General features: G+C 39.5%; 1 protein-coding gene across 1 annotated transcript in view; it reads right to left on the bottom strand.

The window, feature by feature from the left end:
• The window catches only part of Lrpprc (leucine rich pentatricopeptide repeat containing), an 86,208-nt gene that overhangs the window by 42,392 nt on the left and 25,819 nt on the right, over positions 1 to 17,997 (bottom strand). The window contains exons 13-22 of the mRNA XM_028892616.2: positions 16,102 to 16,195; positions 12,674 to 12,740; positions 6,245 to 6,272; positions 4,410 to 4,458; positions 3,270 to 3,376; positions 2,981 to 3,058; positions 2,590 to 2,634; positions 2,174 to 2,287; positions 1,088 to 1,218; positions 343 to 428 (exon numbers count right to left, since the gene is read on the bottom strand). Coding sequence (XP_028748449.1) covers positions 343 to 428; positions 1,088 to 1,218; positions 2,174 to 2,287; positions 2,590 to 2,634; positions 2,981 to 3,058; positions 3,270 to 3,376; positions 4,410 to 4,458; positions 6,245 to 6,272; positions 12,674 to 12,740; positions 16,102 to 16,195 — 799 coding nt within the window. The remainder of the gene's footprint in view (positions 1 to 342; positions 429 to 1,087; positions 1,219 to 2,173; positions 2,288 to 2,589; positions 2,635 to 2,980; positions 3,059 to 3,269; positions 3,377 to 4,409; positions 4,459 to 6,244; positions 6,273 to 12,673; positions 12,741 to 16,101; positions 16,196 to 17,997) is intronic.

The raw sequence follows: 17,997 nt of genomic DNA, 5'->3' as shown, positions 1-17,997 counted from the left end.
TTCAGATCTCTTTAAGCGAAAACAAAGCCATTAGTGCAGGCATATAAGCAAATTGTGCCATAAGTCATGATCTTCAAACTCCATCCAAACAGCAACGCTAATAAAAACTAGCTGCAGAAATGCAAAAGGCACTGAGCTGTGCAAATGTAAATGACAAGCTTGCCAATCCATTAAAACTAATGGCCTACACTGTCCACACAGCTCTGGTCGGATTCACATGCAAATCTGTATGCAAAGTGTTCAAGCTCTTTGTAGGACATGATATACCATTAATATCAATTCACGTGTTACTCCAGGGGCAAGGACTGGCATCGCATCTTCCCTCTACGTCCAGGGGCTTACCTGGGAGCTTGCCATGCTTTGCCAACACTTTGACAAGGCCTAGATACTTGGCAGTATCAAGAACAGCAGAAGGATCTAAGCGGTCACTATAAAATAAACCACGGTCATATTAAGTCAATTAACTAAAGAAAGGATAGTCATATTCATTTTACTACTTTCCAAAAGCTAATCAAACAGTCTGAATTGTTACCATACTGGCCTTGACACATAACGTGATTGAAACCATGTTTCCATCCACAGTTAATTGCAGAAGTGAAAACGCAGAAGCACACAAACACACTGCCTCACCGCACAGGAAAACACAGATGAAGACACACTTTGCCTTCACGGCCCTCTACACGACACTGGCTTTCACTGCAAACACACATGGACCTAAAAAGACTTGTTTCCATATTATAAAGCTTTCAGTAAGGAGAGCGAAAGATTCGTGAGACCCGACAAAATTTTGTGTACGTGATATAGAAAGGGAACCATTACGGCTGGTAAGAAGTCACCATCGCCACTCCTCGGCGTGGAGACCTAGAAGGCTTTACTGAACAGAAGCGACACCCCAAAGAAAGAAGGACATAATTAACTAAAGAGACTTTCTGACACAAAATTAAAAAAACAAAAACAAGCAAACAAACAAACAAACAAAAAAAACACTGACAGCAAAAGAATTGTAAAAAATGATGTAAGTCACTAACAGTCAACCCATCGGGGCACTTCAGACGCTGGCTGACCTGTTCAGTGCCAGGGTACTTACAATTCCTGTTTCAAGTTCAATGCATCTTCTGCATTATCATTTCGACAGCACACATTTATTAAAGCTGCATAGCCACCAATAACCATGTCGGACTCATACTTTGCTTTCACTTCAAGGGCTTTTTGCATATTCTAAAATAAAAGGATTTAGTGAAAAAGAAAATAATATAAAGGTAAAAAATATCATGGTTTTTGTTGTGGTATTCAGAGTTTAGGAAAAGCTAACAGAACTTTAAAAATAAATAGTTTCACACACTTAACCCTACCCAAAGTGTGTGTGTGTGTGTGTGTGTGTGTGTGTGTACGTACGTATGTATGTAAGCCAGCTATAAATATGCAGGGCTTAAAATATTTCTAGTTTGTAATTAAATATTAGAATATTATAATATTTCCCAAGTCTTCTCTAACAGTCTAATTTCCAGATTTGGAAATACACATAATTGAAAAGTTCCTCAGAATAGTTCAGTATACAAGGAATGTGACAAAATCTGTTTTAGAATGTAACAGAGCCACGATGTCATCTCAAAGTTAGTCACAGTATTTTCCCCCTAAAATCACAGCCATAAGAATAGTAGTAGTGAAGCAGAGCCTACCCTACCAACTGCAGATCTCCTACCATGAACACAAAGTACAGCTGCAGGCCTGCTGCAGAAGGCAAGGGACCCTTTATCTCAGAAAGCTTTTTCCTAGCAGGAAAATGGAATTTCAATCCCTGCATTAACAACCTCATGCTATTTGACTTGCAAATGACTACTGCATGTATCAGTTGCTTGACAATCTGGATATGAGAGACCGGAGCCATGGCTTGAAAAGGACATTTGGCATGTATGATAAACCTATCACTGCTGTTACTATCATTCACTTTGTAGATTATCATAAACAAACTACAGCAACCCGAAAACATGCCATTCAAGGTGTCGCCGAAATTAGTTAACCTTCCATTTAATTGCACTGTTCTCAAGTATGACATATACCAATAAAGTGTAAAAATCATAAACATGATATTGCGTTTTACTCCTGTGGTAGAATTCTCTGTAGAATCTTCCCCCCTAAGGGCACATGTGAAAAAAAGCACTGGTAATGGTACCTCTTCCGAGCAGAGCAGCAGGAGGAGCTGCTTCAGGACGTCTCCTAGAGGCTGATTTTGAGCTTTTAGGTTTTCAAGTGTTGACTCCAAATCAGATGAGGTCAGCTGGGAAGTCTACATGGGAAAAACAAAAGTTTACTATGAAAAGAAAATACAACCCTAGTCATTCTCCCCTCTAAGCTGGCTTTCTTAACTGTCATAAATGCTGCAAGGGATATTAATTTTGGGGTCTGTGGATGGAGTAGACTCCAGGGGTTACGATTCCCAAGATTTTATGCTAATATCCTAGACCTGTTGGTTTTTCTGAGATGAGGAATAGTTTTACCAACTCAGAGGTATAAAAGATGATTTTACAGGGATATTATTTGAAATTCTTATTAGATGTAGTTTAAAAAACAAAATAAAACACTACTTACTTTTCGAGAATCTACCTTCTCTTTGTCAACCAGCACCTTAACATCCTAAAATTGGGATTTAAATTAGTACAGAATTAGAAAACACAGGAAAAAAAAAATGTTAGTGAATGTCAAAGGCAAATTTTGCAAGCCTCGCCTCATTTTAATGCTATCTTTCTAAAATTCTGCAGAAATTCTATTCATACTGCATTAACCATTATAATTAATGTTTTAGATGTTCCCTTTAATATGTAAACAGTTTCTACTAACAATCAATAAAAGCTTTATTTTTATTGTTATTACTGGGACAAAAAAAATTTGTATCCCTCCAAATTAAATTTAAATGAGATTTTAACAAGTCTCTACATATAGATGAAGCATTTAATAAAGTTGGTTGCTTACACTCACACACCTTAATCAATTCAGGAACGTGGTAGTTATCCAGCAAATTACGAATGCCTCTGTAGATGTTTTCAGGAACTTTAACATTCTGTGAGAAGGAAAGGGAAAGGTAAAGAAAATACTGAGTTTAGAAACCACACTTAAATTTGTCTAAGAGAAATTATCTCAGACATAATTTAAGTCTCTAACTCTTGCATGTCATTGAGAAGTGGTCTGGTTGTACTTAAAAGCAGCAATTTCAAATCTAATAGATACATGTCAGGCAGGACAGGCATTATATAGCAAAAATGAAATGGTACCATCTCCTTCAGCTGATGGAAGTATTGTCTCAAATGCTCCTCCTTGGCCTGTACCTCTGAGTCACCCATGCTGTCAATCAAGTTATACAGAAAATAGCCAACAGCTTCTGTGGAAAAAAACAAGAGAAAGCATTCTTCTAAAATTACTGCGACTGTCATGTTATCAAGATTAATTTATAAGAAATCATTTTGGTGTGAGATGTCACCCTGATGAGAGGCTCTGAAATGGCAACAATGATCACTGAGGCATAGAGATTATGTGGTTTGGGAGCACATATCTAACTGGTGAGTGAAAGGAATATTAATTATTTTCAGCCCGAGTGACAGCTTTGCAGTACAGAGTCTTACTTCAATCTATTTTCTCCACCACTCTGTGACAGAAGCGGCCCTGCCCAAGGCTTCACCCCCCCTCCTGTCCAAAGCACAGGTAGTGAATGTAAAGAAATGTCTTCACATATTTCTGTACTAATTTTTTGTGGACAATATTTTGAAAATTAGAAATGATTGATAAATACTGAGCATAGAAAGTTAAAATACTGTTAATGAGCAGATACAGTAATCCCACGGAGACCTGCCTATTAGCCAATGAAAAACCAAGATTAACAAAGATGTTTTGTAACAACAGTAATTTTCTTATGCATTCAAGCATAAAATTCATAGGGCCATGTGTTAATGCCTTGAAGAGGAGGTCTGAACTTTCAAGAAGGGTACTTTCTTATAGAAAACTATACAGTCCTGACTTCATTAAATGCCTGAATTATATCTATTAGATAGTAAGCTATATCTAAGTGAAAAATCCAAGACCTTTTCCTACTTTATGTATAAAGTTAACCACACCTGCAAAAAGCTGAAATCATATAGACACTGAGACTCACTGGCTTCTAGCCCTATCTCCACAGATGCTATAAGGAACACTGCTGTATACCTCAAAGGCTCCGCATTTTGTCTTTTAAAAAAATAATAAAATCATACACTGTAGAGATCTCAAAATGTAGGCATTGATACAGATCATTAGAATGAAGTGTTTTCAGATTTCACTTTCAAAATCAGGAGTGTTTACTGCTGTAATCCTTCTAGCCCATCAGTACACAGAAGAATGGGTGTGTGGGTAAGTTATAGTCATCGAAAGAGAAACGCTACCTGGAGGCTCTCGGCAGTAACGTCCACTCTTGTACAACAATTCTGTTATCTGGGAAGACAGAAAATCCATGCATCGAAACAAGAGGAGCAAATAAAAACAAATACAACATGAGACTGAATTCTTGAAATAATAAAGTCTGTCCCCAATGAGGCATTATTCTGTGTCACAGTAATCCCACCCACTCCATCACAGAGATCATTTTGCTTTTAAATAATAGGTTTGTCTTCTAAAAACAACCAAAAAAAAAAAAAAAAACCACACGAAGGAAAACTGCAATATTTTATGAAACATCACAAAGAAAAGCGCTAAAGTGATGTTTAAATTTGAATTTAAATACTCAAAAGTTATTCTGCTAACCAGAAAATCTCCTAGGACTGTAAAGTATTATTTCTCATTAGTGTTTATAGTCCATTCAAACTAGATCAAATGTCCCCCTTTTGAATGAAATACCAGGGAAATAGTAAAATGTGCTGGACCAGAAAATAATATGTACTTTTTATTTCTCAGTGACATTTTTTTCATTCACTTAATGAGTTTAAAATATGAGTCAAAGACTCAAATGTGTTTGAATTCAGATTCTTATCAATTCAATCACAAACACTAAAACCATACACAAATTAATTTTTAAGCATTAATGCTATGACCAATTTTTAACTTAAAAATCCAAGAATACACTTTATAATCAAAGTTAATATAGACCTATGGTACTGACTTGTAACCCTACTTGAACCTACAAATCTTCAGGCTGAAGACAGCAGAAGCATACAGTAGTTGTCCAAAAACGATAAGGGTCAGGACTAGCATGTAAAGTCTACAGCTGAGCTTATCCTGGCATACATAATTAGTGTTAATAAAAGCCAAACTTCAGTTACTTGTATCATCTGTTGGCTGAGATGGAAAATTGAACAAAACTGATCCTATGCCACCCTGACACGCTTCACTTAATAGAAATCCAAAGGGTAGGTAAGACTCAAAAGAAAAGCAGCCTTCTACAGACTGTCCTTAAGCAACACACACAAAGACTACTAGTAAAATCTACAGAAACTGGGCTGCACAAAGGTGTGAGACAGGCGTAGTATATAGTAACAAATTTGAACACCCATTTAATAAATAAACCAATGAAGTCTCTTTGGTCAATGAACTGTTTCTACATATAGCCTAACTATATATTAAATTAAGTATAAAGTCTGAATGGTAGCTGTAGTAAAACTAGATAGAGAACTGATTCAAAATACATTAAAAAAAAAAAAAATACTTGGGCCTGATTTGCCTAGTATATGTAAGGCCTTGTGTTCAATCCTGGAACCAAACATATAAAACACAACAAATTTAAACTGTGAATTTGAGTTTGTATTCTGATCTTCTTGGACTGAAATTTTTCATGAAATCATGAACTGTTCTGGCATACAAACCAGTTGACCTCTTTCAAAGGCATTGGGTTGGTCTATGTACCATTACATATAGGAATACATATAAACCAATACACATGGATGTATCCAGAAAACGGGGCTAGAGATAAGCTCAGTGAATGAACACTCACTCAGGAAATGTGAAGCACCACCCAAAAAATTATTAAGCCTGTACATTCAAATGCCACCATAATAATTTTATAAGTTTTGTTTTGAAAGATGAAAATCTTAGTAAGAATTTAAGATTAAGTCAAAGACTACTTGAATAACATTTTTCCTGCTGTTTTAGAACTACCAATATCAAGACTTTTAACTTTAACCCATTAGTTTGTAATAATATATCAGAAATGTGTGAAGCTATTAAAACTTGCTCTTGATGGCTTTTCATACATCACATTACGGCTTGCAGTATTAGGAATACTTACCTTGCTCCAAAGATCTACATCCATAGACCTGCAGAGGGCAGCAAAGGATTAAAAATAAGCTCAGAGATTCAAAAAGTAATTTAAATCAAAATATATCAGTAATTATATTATGTAATATGTAAAAATCACTGCTTTAACAAGTAAATAAATATCAAATTGAATTATTCAAGGAAATAAATTTTAAAATTTTCAAAATAAACTTTGGTTTGGATAGGAAGGAACCATTAAAAAGCCACCTCTACATGTTGGGGTCCAAGTCTAAAAGGAAGGTTTATTTGCATGCACCCCAAGTATCTGACTTACTTGCAAAGGGGAAAACAGCAACTATCTTGACTGAGTGATCAAGACTAACATCACTCCTGGGGTGCTAATGGACATCTATATCTATGCCTTTGGACGTAACTCCCTGAAAAGGCAATCTAGCAGGGCAACACACCCAGAAGCTTAACGGGGGAACCACTAACTGCTATGAAGTACATTCTGTAAAAACAGCTAGTGTCGTAAAAGACAAAGTTATTCCAGAACAGAGAAAATTGAAAATAGAGGGCAACTAACAGCTATCCCTGAACTGGACTTTGTACAAAAGGGGATGAAATATGAAATATGGAAAAGGACATAAACTATGTTAGCTAAAAATAGCCCAGCAATGTTTAACTTCCTAAATGTTAACTGTGCTGAGGTTACATAAGATTGTCCTTTTTGATTACATGCTGAAATATGGAATGGTAGAGGGTCATAGTGCTAATTAAGCTCAAATAACTCTGAAAACGTCCATCTCATATAGATCTATTTCTCATATACACAAACACATGCAGAGGCAGTAAAAACGACAAGACAAAATACTAAATGCTGGAGTATAATATATATGGATTCTTTGTATTATAAAATCTGAAAACAATCCAATGAAAGAAAGAAAAAAACAAGAGTCAAATATGGCCTATTTAAATGAAACACCATTTTCCAAACAGGTCAACCAATGAGTGCTGGCTCACCATGACTGCTGAGTTTTACACTCAAGTGTCCAGAGCAGTGCATATCCAGTTCAAAGTGAAGAAGACAGTGCTTCTGTGGTCATTTTACAGTGTTAAGAATGAGGTACTAAAGGATAGCCTCTATTAAACACGAATAAAGAAAAAAACATCGGGTGTGGCTGTAGTGATCCAACATGGACAAACAGAGAGAACCTCCAGGATAAAGGTCTTGGGGGGGGGGGGACGGACCACTGTGTAGGACACATAACGGTCTACACCACAGGCCACCAGCACCAGGCACCTATACATCTTTTTAGCGTAAGGTACTGATGCGTCTAATTATTTGTCGAAAGTGAACTGGTACAACACTTCCTTACCTCTCCATGCCCTGCACTTGAAGTTGATGACAACATCCACGGAAGCATTTTCTTAAATGTATGAGGGAGGCCATAGTGAGCCTATATTTAGTCACAGGTTCCCCACATATACTGATCCCTATGCGTCTCAGGACTAACCTCTGACCTTTCCTACTGACTTCCCTAAAAGAGGCATTTACAGGCTTTTAGAAAAGCAAAAGCCTGACCTGTCCAGAGACTGTTCACATGAGTCTCCAGGGAGACTATTGCTTTCTCCGTATGACAAGGCTTCTGTTTAGTCGTTCAAAATTAAGTACATGTTGTTGAGAATATGTAAAATGGCACAATGATAGAGAAACTCAGGGGAAGGGCTTGCATCAATGTCAGGACAGCAGTGAGCTTCAGGAAGACATGGTAATGAGGAATGATATATAGAGGAACTTACAGAACCATGGACATTCTGTAGGGGACAGGTGTGTGTTTTATATGGTGATTCAATTTTGAGATACTCCTCTGAACGTATAACAATGTATATAACTCACATTAACAAGTGCAACAGAAATTTCCCAAGTCCTCACAACTAATAAAACACTGGTCTCATTCTGAACCCAGATAAGATGGCTATATATGAACCTTGGCACGCTCGCTGTATAATAAATTAACGAATAATCCTTGCTTCTTTTCTGTCTACAGAGAAAATATGTTTCTGAGAAGGTAGAATATGGGTTTGAAAAACACACTGGCACCATTTCTGTTGAGGACTGACTGCAGGTTTTAAGCAAGCTTTTTCTAGAAGGAAAATGGACTTTGGGAGGATAATTTGTAACAAAACATTAACATTTTGCTTCTGTTACTGGAGTTAAGGAGTCAGAAATGGCTGGGTGACAATGACATGCTGCTCTGGGTTCCAGCCAGCGCTGCTCACAGCTGTCTACCAGTGCCTCCTTTGGAGTTTGTATGGTAAAAACAGAAAGGGAGCTAGAACAGACACAGACTTTCTCATGGCCAAGAGGATTAGCAGTGAGGCACATTATTTCATTTTCTATACCAATTAGGAAGTAGTTAGGAGCAAACATCTCATTCCACCTCTCAGTTCTGGTGAGGTCAAGATATCACCGACACCAACTTTTTGCAAAAAGGACTTGAAGATCTGGCATTAACTTGAAGACTCCAGTGGGACTAATGTTGGTCTTAAATGCTTTAGGTTCCAAAACCTGATCTTTCCTTTCAACATATGGCAGGCAACTATCCCTAACAGCACAGACTTTTAACTGCCAAGTTCAGAGTGTTGCCAACAAGTCAGAAAACCCCTCTTCACCACAGAGCTCTGCTGTAAGAAACGCTGGCCTGCCACCTAGCCAGTTCTCCAACACCTCTGAAACGTGCTATTGTCCCTGGCCACGTCTGTGCTGGCTTCAGTGCCGTATCTGTATCCTGGCAATGGCTCAACACTTTGGAGTACTTTCAATTATACAGTCAAGGGACACTTTCTGCTTGTTCACGAAAACTTTCTTCTATTGTTGATAAAAGTAAAGCAATGTCTTACACATTCTACACACAACTTCATCCTAGATTTGATAGAAAACTCAACTTCCAAATGTGGTTTATTTCCTTATTTGAAGACAGGATCCCATAGCTCAAGTTCATTATGGCGCTGAGGCTGTGTTGAACTCCTGGTTTTCCCGCCTCCACCTGCAGAGTGCTGAGGTCACAGGCACACACACATCAATTCTGGTGTTCTTGTTTTTAAAAAGACAGCATGTTTAAAGTATTTACTGTTCCCTAACTAGTCTAACAAGGTCCAGATAGAATGTTGCCGGGTAAATAAGTGTGTCCTAGAAGCAGGCGTGGTCAGTATAGGCACCTTTGAACAACCATTTCGGGAGCGTCTGACTGAACACTACTCTCCAAAGATATGAGAAAGTGATGGTTTTCAAAGTGGTCATGTGAAAGGGCTGGCCAAGTATCTCAGCTGGCAGCCCATGTCACCTGGGAGGGTTGTGCACCTGAGGAGGAGAAGGATCACAGTTCTAGGCCATCCTCAACTGCACAGCAAGCTACGGCCAGCACGGGCTTCAGAAGACTGACCCGAGGGGCAGGAGATAGACAGGAACAACCAAAAGGGTTCAGCAGGCAAAGGGCTTACAAGCCTGCAACCCACATTTGGTCCTCAGAACTCAGTGAAAGGAGAAAAGCCAACTCCTCCCAACTCTACACACGCACTGCCCCCTACCCAATAATAATGATATAGTTTAAAAAAGAAAGTATGTTGGTTAGATTTTTGACAACTTGACACAAGACAGGGTCCTCTAAGAAGGAAGAAACCCAATTGTGAAACAACTGAGAAAATGTCATCAGACTGGCCCAGAGGCAAACTGTGGATTTTTTTTTTTTTATTTGACTGATGACTGATATGGAAGAGCCCAGGTCACTGTGTACCACCCCTGAGCAAATCATGGGAAGCAAGTCAGTAAATGGCATTCTCCATGATCTCTGCTTCACTTCCTGTTCCAAGATGCTGCTTGAGATCTCTTCATGACGGACTGAAATAAATTCTCAAAGGCAGAGTTGCTTTTGATCACGGTATTTTACAACAACAGTAGGAACTTAAGAAAATCTGAGCCAAATACCTTACTGCCCGAACATGCTAGGAACAACTGCCCAGTTAGGCCCTGGGCCTACTATAACTACTAAGAAGGTTTATTAAAGTTGCATAATAATAAGATGTGTATCCAAATTTCCTGTGGGCTTATCTAAAGTGACTTAGATCTGTAATTTCCTGGGTTTCTGATTAACTTTCTTTGGGGACTAAGTTACTTCTGATGAGCCTTTATGTTTAGTAAGTGTAAGCTACTTCCTATGATAACAAGGACCCTATTGGCAAGAGCATGGCTGATCCATTTATAAGCCAATGTCAAGTCATGTTGTTACTAAAAACAACCCTAATTTTGCTCACATACAACATGACACTCAAAAGCACACACAACAGGTGGCTTGACTCCTATATGGAATGTTCTGAGAGATTGTAAAATATGCTACTATTCACTTTGACCACAAATAGAAGACTTGGCTATATTAATGCTAACGTAAAGGACTGTAATTACTCTCGTATAGTTTTGAGTTTTTGTTAGTTTTGGGGTGAAGTGGAAGGTGAAAAAATGACCCCAAGTTACAAATGCCTCTAACAACACCCATACTCTTATAGATAATGCAACTCCAACCTAAAATTTTACTGTATCTCCCATAAGCCGCTGATAGCAAAGCCTTTAACAGTGATACATTAAACAGCTGCAGCAGGAGCGCCGAGACTTCAGTCCACTGCCCTAGAACCCTTTAGGGGTCTGTCCCCATCAGATGGCCTTAGCTTTATGGTCCAAGTACTTCCACAAGTCTGGAGTTTGGAAATATATACTGACAAAAATACTGAAATCAAAAGAAATATCCGTAACTTTGAAGTTTCATCAAGGACAATGTTAATGTCAATACAATTAATTGATTAGCACAGTATGAGTTACTTCTTAAAAACCTGGTTCTATTGCAGTTCTATCTGTTCAACTATAGCCTATGCTCTGAAACACCTGACACCCTAACATCACTGTGCAGATGTGCAGATGTGTAGGAGGTGGGCACTATGGGGAGGTCAAAGGACAACTCCTATGGACTTGTTGGCTGAACAACAACATATGAACTCAGGCCACCAGGATTCCCAATGCTTTTACCCACTGAGCCATCTCGCTTTTTCAGATTTATCTTTTGTTTTTAAAGTGTGTGTGTGGTAGGCATGCACTTATTTGTGCAAGTGCAAACAGGTGCACACGCAGATGTGTGTAGTGGCCAGAGGCCACTTCAGGAATCTTCTTCAGTCGCCTTCCCAGCGTATTTTGTGAGATAAGGTTTCTCACTGAACCTGGAGCTCACTGACTGGGCTAGGCTGGCCAGCCCATGAGCTTTGGGGATTTGTCTGTCACCTCGGAAGCATAGGGGGTACAGTGGCAGCCACCACACCCAGCTTTGACAAAACATGAATGCGAGGGGGTGGGGGGGAGTCAGGGGGCAGCTTGGGTTCTCTCCTTCTCCCGTGTGGGACCTGGAGACTAAACTCAGATAACCAGGCCTGGCAGCAAGTGCCTCTGCGCACTGAGTAATGGCACTGGATCAATTTCAAACGGGAACATTCGAGCACAGACTTATGTCAACCAGATGACAATATACTTCACCTTAGGGTAAAAAAATACATGCTGCAAGGTCCAGTGCTGTGATGTCTACAACTTAGAGTAGTTAGCAAAAAAGAAGCACATGTGTATCTATGTGCACAGCAAGAATAGAAGAAAGCAAGTCAACCGCACTTGTAACTTGTGAAATATGGAATAGGCAGGCAGGCAAAGAACCACTATTCTTTTGAATTTTTTTTTTTGAGGCGTGTATGTGACTATCTAAAAAATAACAAAATTTGAGGGTACTAAGGTATGGTTTAAGTTTCTTCCCCAAGGGTCCACATGATGGACACTTGGCTCTTTCTCACTGTGGCCTGAGGGGAGACCTCACAGCCCTTGCAGCTGTCCTGGGAAGGGGATACAGCAGTTCTCCTGGAACAACGGGGCCTTTTCCCAGAATAGGTTGTTAACGTGAATAAGGGCAAACCCTCAGTTGCTCTGTGGCTTTCTGTTGTAGGACATGATCACTCCCTCTCACGTGTTCTCATCATGATGTGATGTGCTTCAGCCAAGAAAGCCCACGCCAGGTCCAAACCAACAAAAACTCTTCTTTCTGTTATGTTCGCCTGCGTCGGTATCTCAGTGTAGCGACAGAAAACGTTAACACTCAGGAAAACTCACTAAGTTTCCTTGAATATGCAAGAGAGTACTAGCACACACGGAATAGTCATTACAATTGAATGCTCAAACAGTAATCTGAATATGCATGCACATCACTGTTCCTTCTGTGAACAGAGCTGTACTTGTCAGAAAAAGTAATAGAGAGGCTGTCCAAACCTAATTCAACTCAGAGTAAGCGCTTGTCTCAAAAGGAGTTCCCATCATCAAGAGATCACAAGGACAAGGGCAATCAGTCCAATGACAGAACATTTAGGCTGGTAATCTTACCTCCGAAAGCCTAGAATTAGGCTGCGTCTCAAAGAACTAAACGATAAAGGCACTGCATTCGATTCCACTGCAAAAGAAAGCGACTGTCAAAACATCCCAGGCCAAGCAAACAAAACGACCCACACCGAGCTACACATCATCTGGCGACCTGGTTCACCTACTTTATCCCTTCCAACTGGAAAACATTACTTAAAAAGTAAAGTGGCTCATGTAAAGTACTTAATGAGGCAACACATGTATTTGTAACAAAACTCTTTAAAGCCTTTTGCTTTGTTTTCATCAAGTAGCGAATTCATAATTATTCCTTAATAGAAACAGTAATTACTTGAATCACCTTGCTACATAACTGAAACTGTATGTTACTGGGCACTGTGGCACAGTAAGGAAATTAGGAAGATGACTTCTAAAGGAAGTCAGTTTCTAGGATCTGTGATGGGTCCTAGTGGAGCAGCCCCTTTTCCACCGTGACCAGTGTCTGCATGTACACAGGAGCAGCAGCTAACCACAACCAAACAGACAAGCCCTTCTTCCTGCTCCATCACCAGCCCCCACTGCTCTTTCACTTCTCAGGGTAGCTGCTTGCTCTGCTACACACTTGGCATCTAACAGTGCACAACTTGGAATGTTTCAATGCGGATCCTAAGCCTGATTTTTCAGGTAAACCTTGTCATAAAACTTTTTGGCTGGGTAGTGGTGGCACACGCCTTTAATCCCAGCACTTAAGAGGCAGAGGCAGGTGGATATCTATGAGTTCAAGGCCAGCCTGGTCTACAGATCGAGTTCTAGGACAGCCAGTGCAACACAGAGAAACTGTCTCAGAAAACAAACAAAAAGTGCTTTTTTTAAAAAAAAAAAATAGAGGTATAATTTAGTTGCTGTTGGCACTTTCGGAATCTCTATTATAACGGTAAGGTCAAGTTAACTGAATCTTTACACTCCACATAAAGTGGCTTTTGAATGAAAGAATGAGTGGGATGAAAGACTAATAGAGGCAAGTCCCGAATGAGAAACACAACTTAGAAAGAATAAGATACTGGCTTAATTCTTATTAAAAGGCCATAGAAAGAAAATCATTACTAGTTTTAATTCACTCAAATGTACATAAAAATTTTACTTCCACACAGAAACTGAATTATAAAACCCTTGGACAAGGAGCTTAAGTTTTTCCATTAATTTCACAGCATTTAGATATTTCTTCAAAATATCTAAAAATCATTTACAATATGACCTCGATGAAATTACTCAAGAAACTTGAAAATGGACACTCCACATGCCTCTAAGCAACCTGGAGTTTTGCCATGCCTACAAATAAGACTGCATCCTACACAACCTCGATCAAGAGAGTGCATCTCTTCCTCCCCACAAGGCGATATTCTCTGTGCACACCTGAGCGCTGCCAAGGACCAACACCAGCAAGTGTGGCTCTTCAAAGACCCCTGACTCCAGCGGGGGAGACTGTCAAGAAGAGGCTCAAGGACCCTCTGGTCTCAACTTTAACTCCTTTCAAAATTCAATAGACAACTTCTTACAAAAACATTTTGGGGCCGGGGAGATGGCTCAGTGGTTAAGAGCACTGGCTGCCCTCTCAGAGGACCCAGGTTCAATTCCCAGCACCCACATGGCAGCTCCCAATTGCCTCTAACTCCAATCCCAGGGGATCTGGCACCTTCACAGACATACACACAGGCAAAACACCACCATACATAGAATAAAAATAAGTAAATAAATAAATAAATAAATCCTAAAAAAAAAAAAAAATGATGGTATTTAAAATAGTATTTCAAAGAATACTGTCAAGTTTTTCCTTAACAATGTGGCCAGAAACATCCAGGCAAGCTGGATGGCTGCTGACAAGAAGTATCTTGTTCCCTTAGCAACAAGCAAGTCTGAAGAAGCTAGAGACTGACGAACAAGCTCCCAGGTGTACACCTCACAGCCACACTCCTCTGCTAATGCTCCCGTTCTCATCTTCTCAGGATGGAAACTCCCTCCATACGTTATGTATACAGTAGAAGGCACACTCAGTATACTCGGAGCAGCCAGCTTTAGCGAACCTCTGACTATCACCTAACATTGGGGGCTGGGCCTCACCCTACCAACATTAGCTAGTTTTAGTTGATGGACTATTACAAACGTCAGAAAAGGCAGCAGTGCTAATAATCTGCTTTTACAAAGCTTTGTTTGACCTATACGATCTAAATAGAGATCAATCAAACTTTAACTTTTAACACTTTAAGAAGATCAAAACTGCTGTGTGCCAGGCATGGTGGTACACCTCTAATCCTAGAACTTGGGAGGCAAGAGACGGGGGCAAATCTGTGAGTTCAAGACCAACTGGTCTACACAGCAAGTTCTAAGTGAGCCAGGGCTACACAGTGAGACTCTGTCTCACAAAACTCCCGAAATAAACTAACAAAAGCCTGCTACATTTTAGTTTTAAATGTTTTTCCACAATCTGAATGTCTGACAAATAATATCATGGACATGTTAAAAAAACAAAAACTTTAAGAAACATTAATCCATTAAAAAAAAGCCAAGTGATGGTGCTTGGTTTTAACCCAGCATTTGGGAGACAGAGGCAGGTGGATCTCTGGGTTCAAGGCCATCCTGGTTTACATAGTGAGTTCCAGGGTAGCCAGGGCTACAGAGAGAAACCCTGTCTTAGAGAGAGAGAGAGAGAGAGAGAAATTTATTAGGTGCTGGAGAGATGGCTCAGCAGTTAAGAGCACAGGCTGCCCTTCCAGAGGACCTGGGTTCAATTCCCAGCACCCACCTGGAAGCTCACAACTATAACTTCAGTTCCAAAGGATCTAACACCCTCAAACAGACACATATGCATGCAGGCAAAGCACCAATGCACATAAAATAAAAATAAATTAAATTAAAATATGTTGAAAACGACCAAGTTAAAAGCAGACTTTACTTCAGCTCAAGAACACCTTGATCAAATCCTTCACCCTCACTGTGCTTTCTGTCAATGGATCTGACTCGGTGTGAGGTGCATTACAAACAACTCAGGAAGCCCGGCTGTGCTTTTTGTTAGCCAAAGCCGGACAGCGGACCAGATGCCTCACTAGATTTCCATAATCTCCACACAACAGGCTGTGTCACCTTAATTTCAGAAAACTGACCCGAGCAGATGCTGACTGACTTCTGCCCTGTCACGGACAAGCTCATATGACAAACAGGACCCAGTCTTCGGGTTAGCACGTGCTCAACGGCCACTCTAACACCATGGCATCTTCAAGCCCCTCCAACTTTAAAATGACTTCCCAAGTACCACAAGTCCAAGCCACACACTGGGTTCTCAGTAGGACCTTAACACAAGTTGGAACCATTCTTGCTCGCTCTGTACGAAGTATCACGTACATGTTCTCAACAGCAACTGAAATCAATCAGTACTCAGTGGACTTATGTGGAATACTTACAAAAGGACAAAATGTTCCGTAGGTTCCCATTTATTGCTTCATTTCTCACTTCAGCTTGAGCAAATTTATTACTTGTAGGTAGACATTCATTTTCCTGGGGACAAAGCACACATCAATGGTAATGTCCTTAAGCTAACAATATTTTGATATGCCATTCTAATTTCCTAGCTTTCAAATATGTTTATCACCATGTACCAAGACAATCTATTATCTTTTTCAAAGATAATCTTCTAAAACTATATGTAGCTGAGCAACCAAATCTTGGCAAAAAGAAATTTGATGCTAGAGGGCCATCACCCCAGTAAGTACAATCAAGACAGATGATCTATTCTCATGTGTACTACTCAGGACAGGACAATCCTCTCATTAACAGAACTTCAAGAAAAAACTAAAATGGTAGTTTATAAGAAACACATATTTTTACTTTATGTTTATGGACTTTTTTGCTTGCATGAATGTCTATATAAGAGGCATGCCTGGTGCATGTAGAGACCCAGAAGAGGGTGTCAGATCTGCTGGAACTGGAGTTACAGATGATTGCGGGTACTGAGACTCAAACTGGCTCCTTACTCTTTTAACCCCCGAGCCATGTCTCCAGTCCCACTAAAATGGTATTTTGACACATACGGTAAAAATCAGATTTATTTAACTCTAAATGGTTTATCACATCTCAACATTAAATAATGTATAGGAACTAAAATTCAGCTCAAATGTTTTTATATAGTACAATATTACAACCACCCAGACAATAAAAGGCAAAGAATAAAAATAAATGGCATCTATAAAATAAAATATCACACAAGCATTAAAATGATTTGTAGAATTACATATTGCTATAGGATACCTACTCTTTCAAAGAGATTTCTTAAGCATATTCACATATGAAAGGAAAATGTTAAGAAAAAATAATCATCTATCTTGTAATAATACAAGACTATCTCAAGGAAATACCTATGGATAAGTTATAGACTTACCAACTGACTAGTAGTCTCCATGTATTAATGAATGAAATATAATATTGTCATAATCTTAGACTAATAAAAATGATTTCTAATGTGTAGCTAAGTATTAACAACCACAGTAATACCGTAAGGTCTATTAAGCATTTAACAGTATGGTTGATTCTGAGCCAATAATGCTTAATTAATGGAAATAAGAATGAGTGTAATCAAAATTCACGCAAGTTCACAACTTAGGTCTAATTTTCTCCTAAGAGTTCAACAGTTCTGAAAGAACAAGTCACAAGACAACAGTGGAACCTGGGGCTGTATTTCTACAAAGAATGAAGTGTGCAGGAAGTCACTGTGTACCAGTCATTTCTAATGTAAGCACACACAGCACAGGGTCAATAGATTCTCTAGGGAACGAGGGCAGAGAGCTGGGGAATGGAGCTCATCTGGCAGTTATCTCCAGACAGACACCAGTCCTGGACTCGGACCCTAGCCCAGATAAAACACCCAACACGCTAACTAACGTATGCCTACTGTCCCAGCACTCGGGAGCTGGGACTAAAGGTCGGGCTGAAGAAGGAAGTAAGGAAGGTACGTAAAAGACACTCAAGATATAACTCCCAACATTAAGATGATTATAACTATGAAGTTATTTCAAAGAAGGGAACATTCTTACAAAAATCTGGACAGCATGCAAGTACCTTCTGCTCTATTGCTCTTCCTGGCAAAACGTGTATTACACTTTGCTTTGAAATTAGAAAATGTAAATTTGTTTTGTTTTATTTTTTTGAGACAGAGTTTCTCTGTGTGTGTAGCCCTGGTTGTCTTGGAACTTGCTCTGTAGACCAGGCTGGCCTCGAACTCATGGACATCTGCCTGCCTCTGTCTCCCGAATGCTAGGTGTGTGCCACCACTGACTGGCTTAAAAAATGCAATTCTCACATGG

Source organism: Peromyscus leucopus, chromosome 22 (assembly GCF_004664715.2).
Source record: "Peromyscus leucopus breed LL Stock chromosome 22, UCI_PerLeu_2.1, whole genome shotgun sequence".
Lineage (NCBI taxonomy): Eukaryota > Metazoa > Chordata > Mammalia > Rodentia > Cricetidae > Peromyscus > Peromyscus leucopus.
This window is presented reverse-complemented; position numbering and strand designations above follow the sequence as displayed.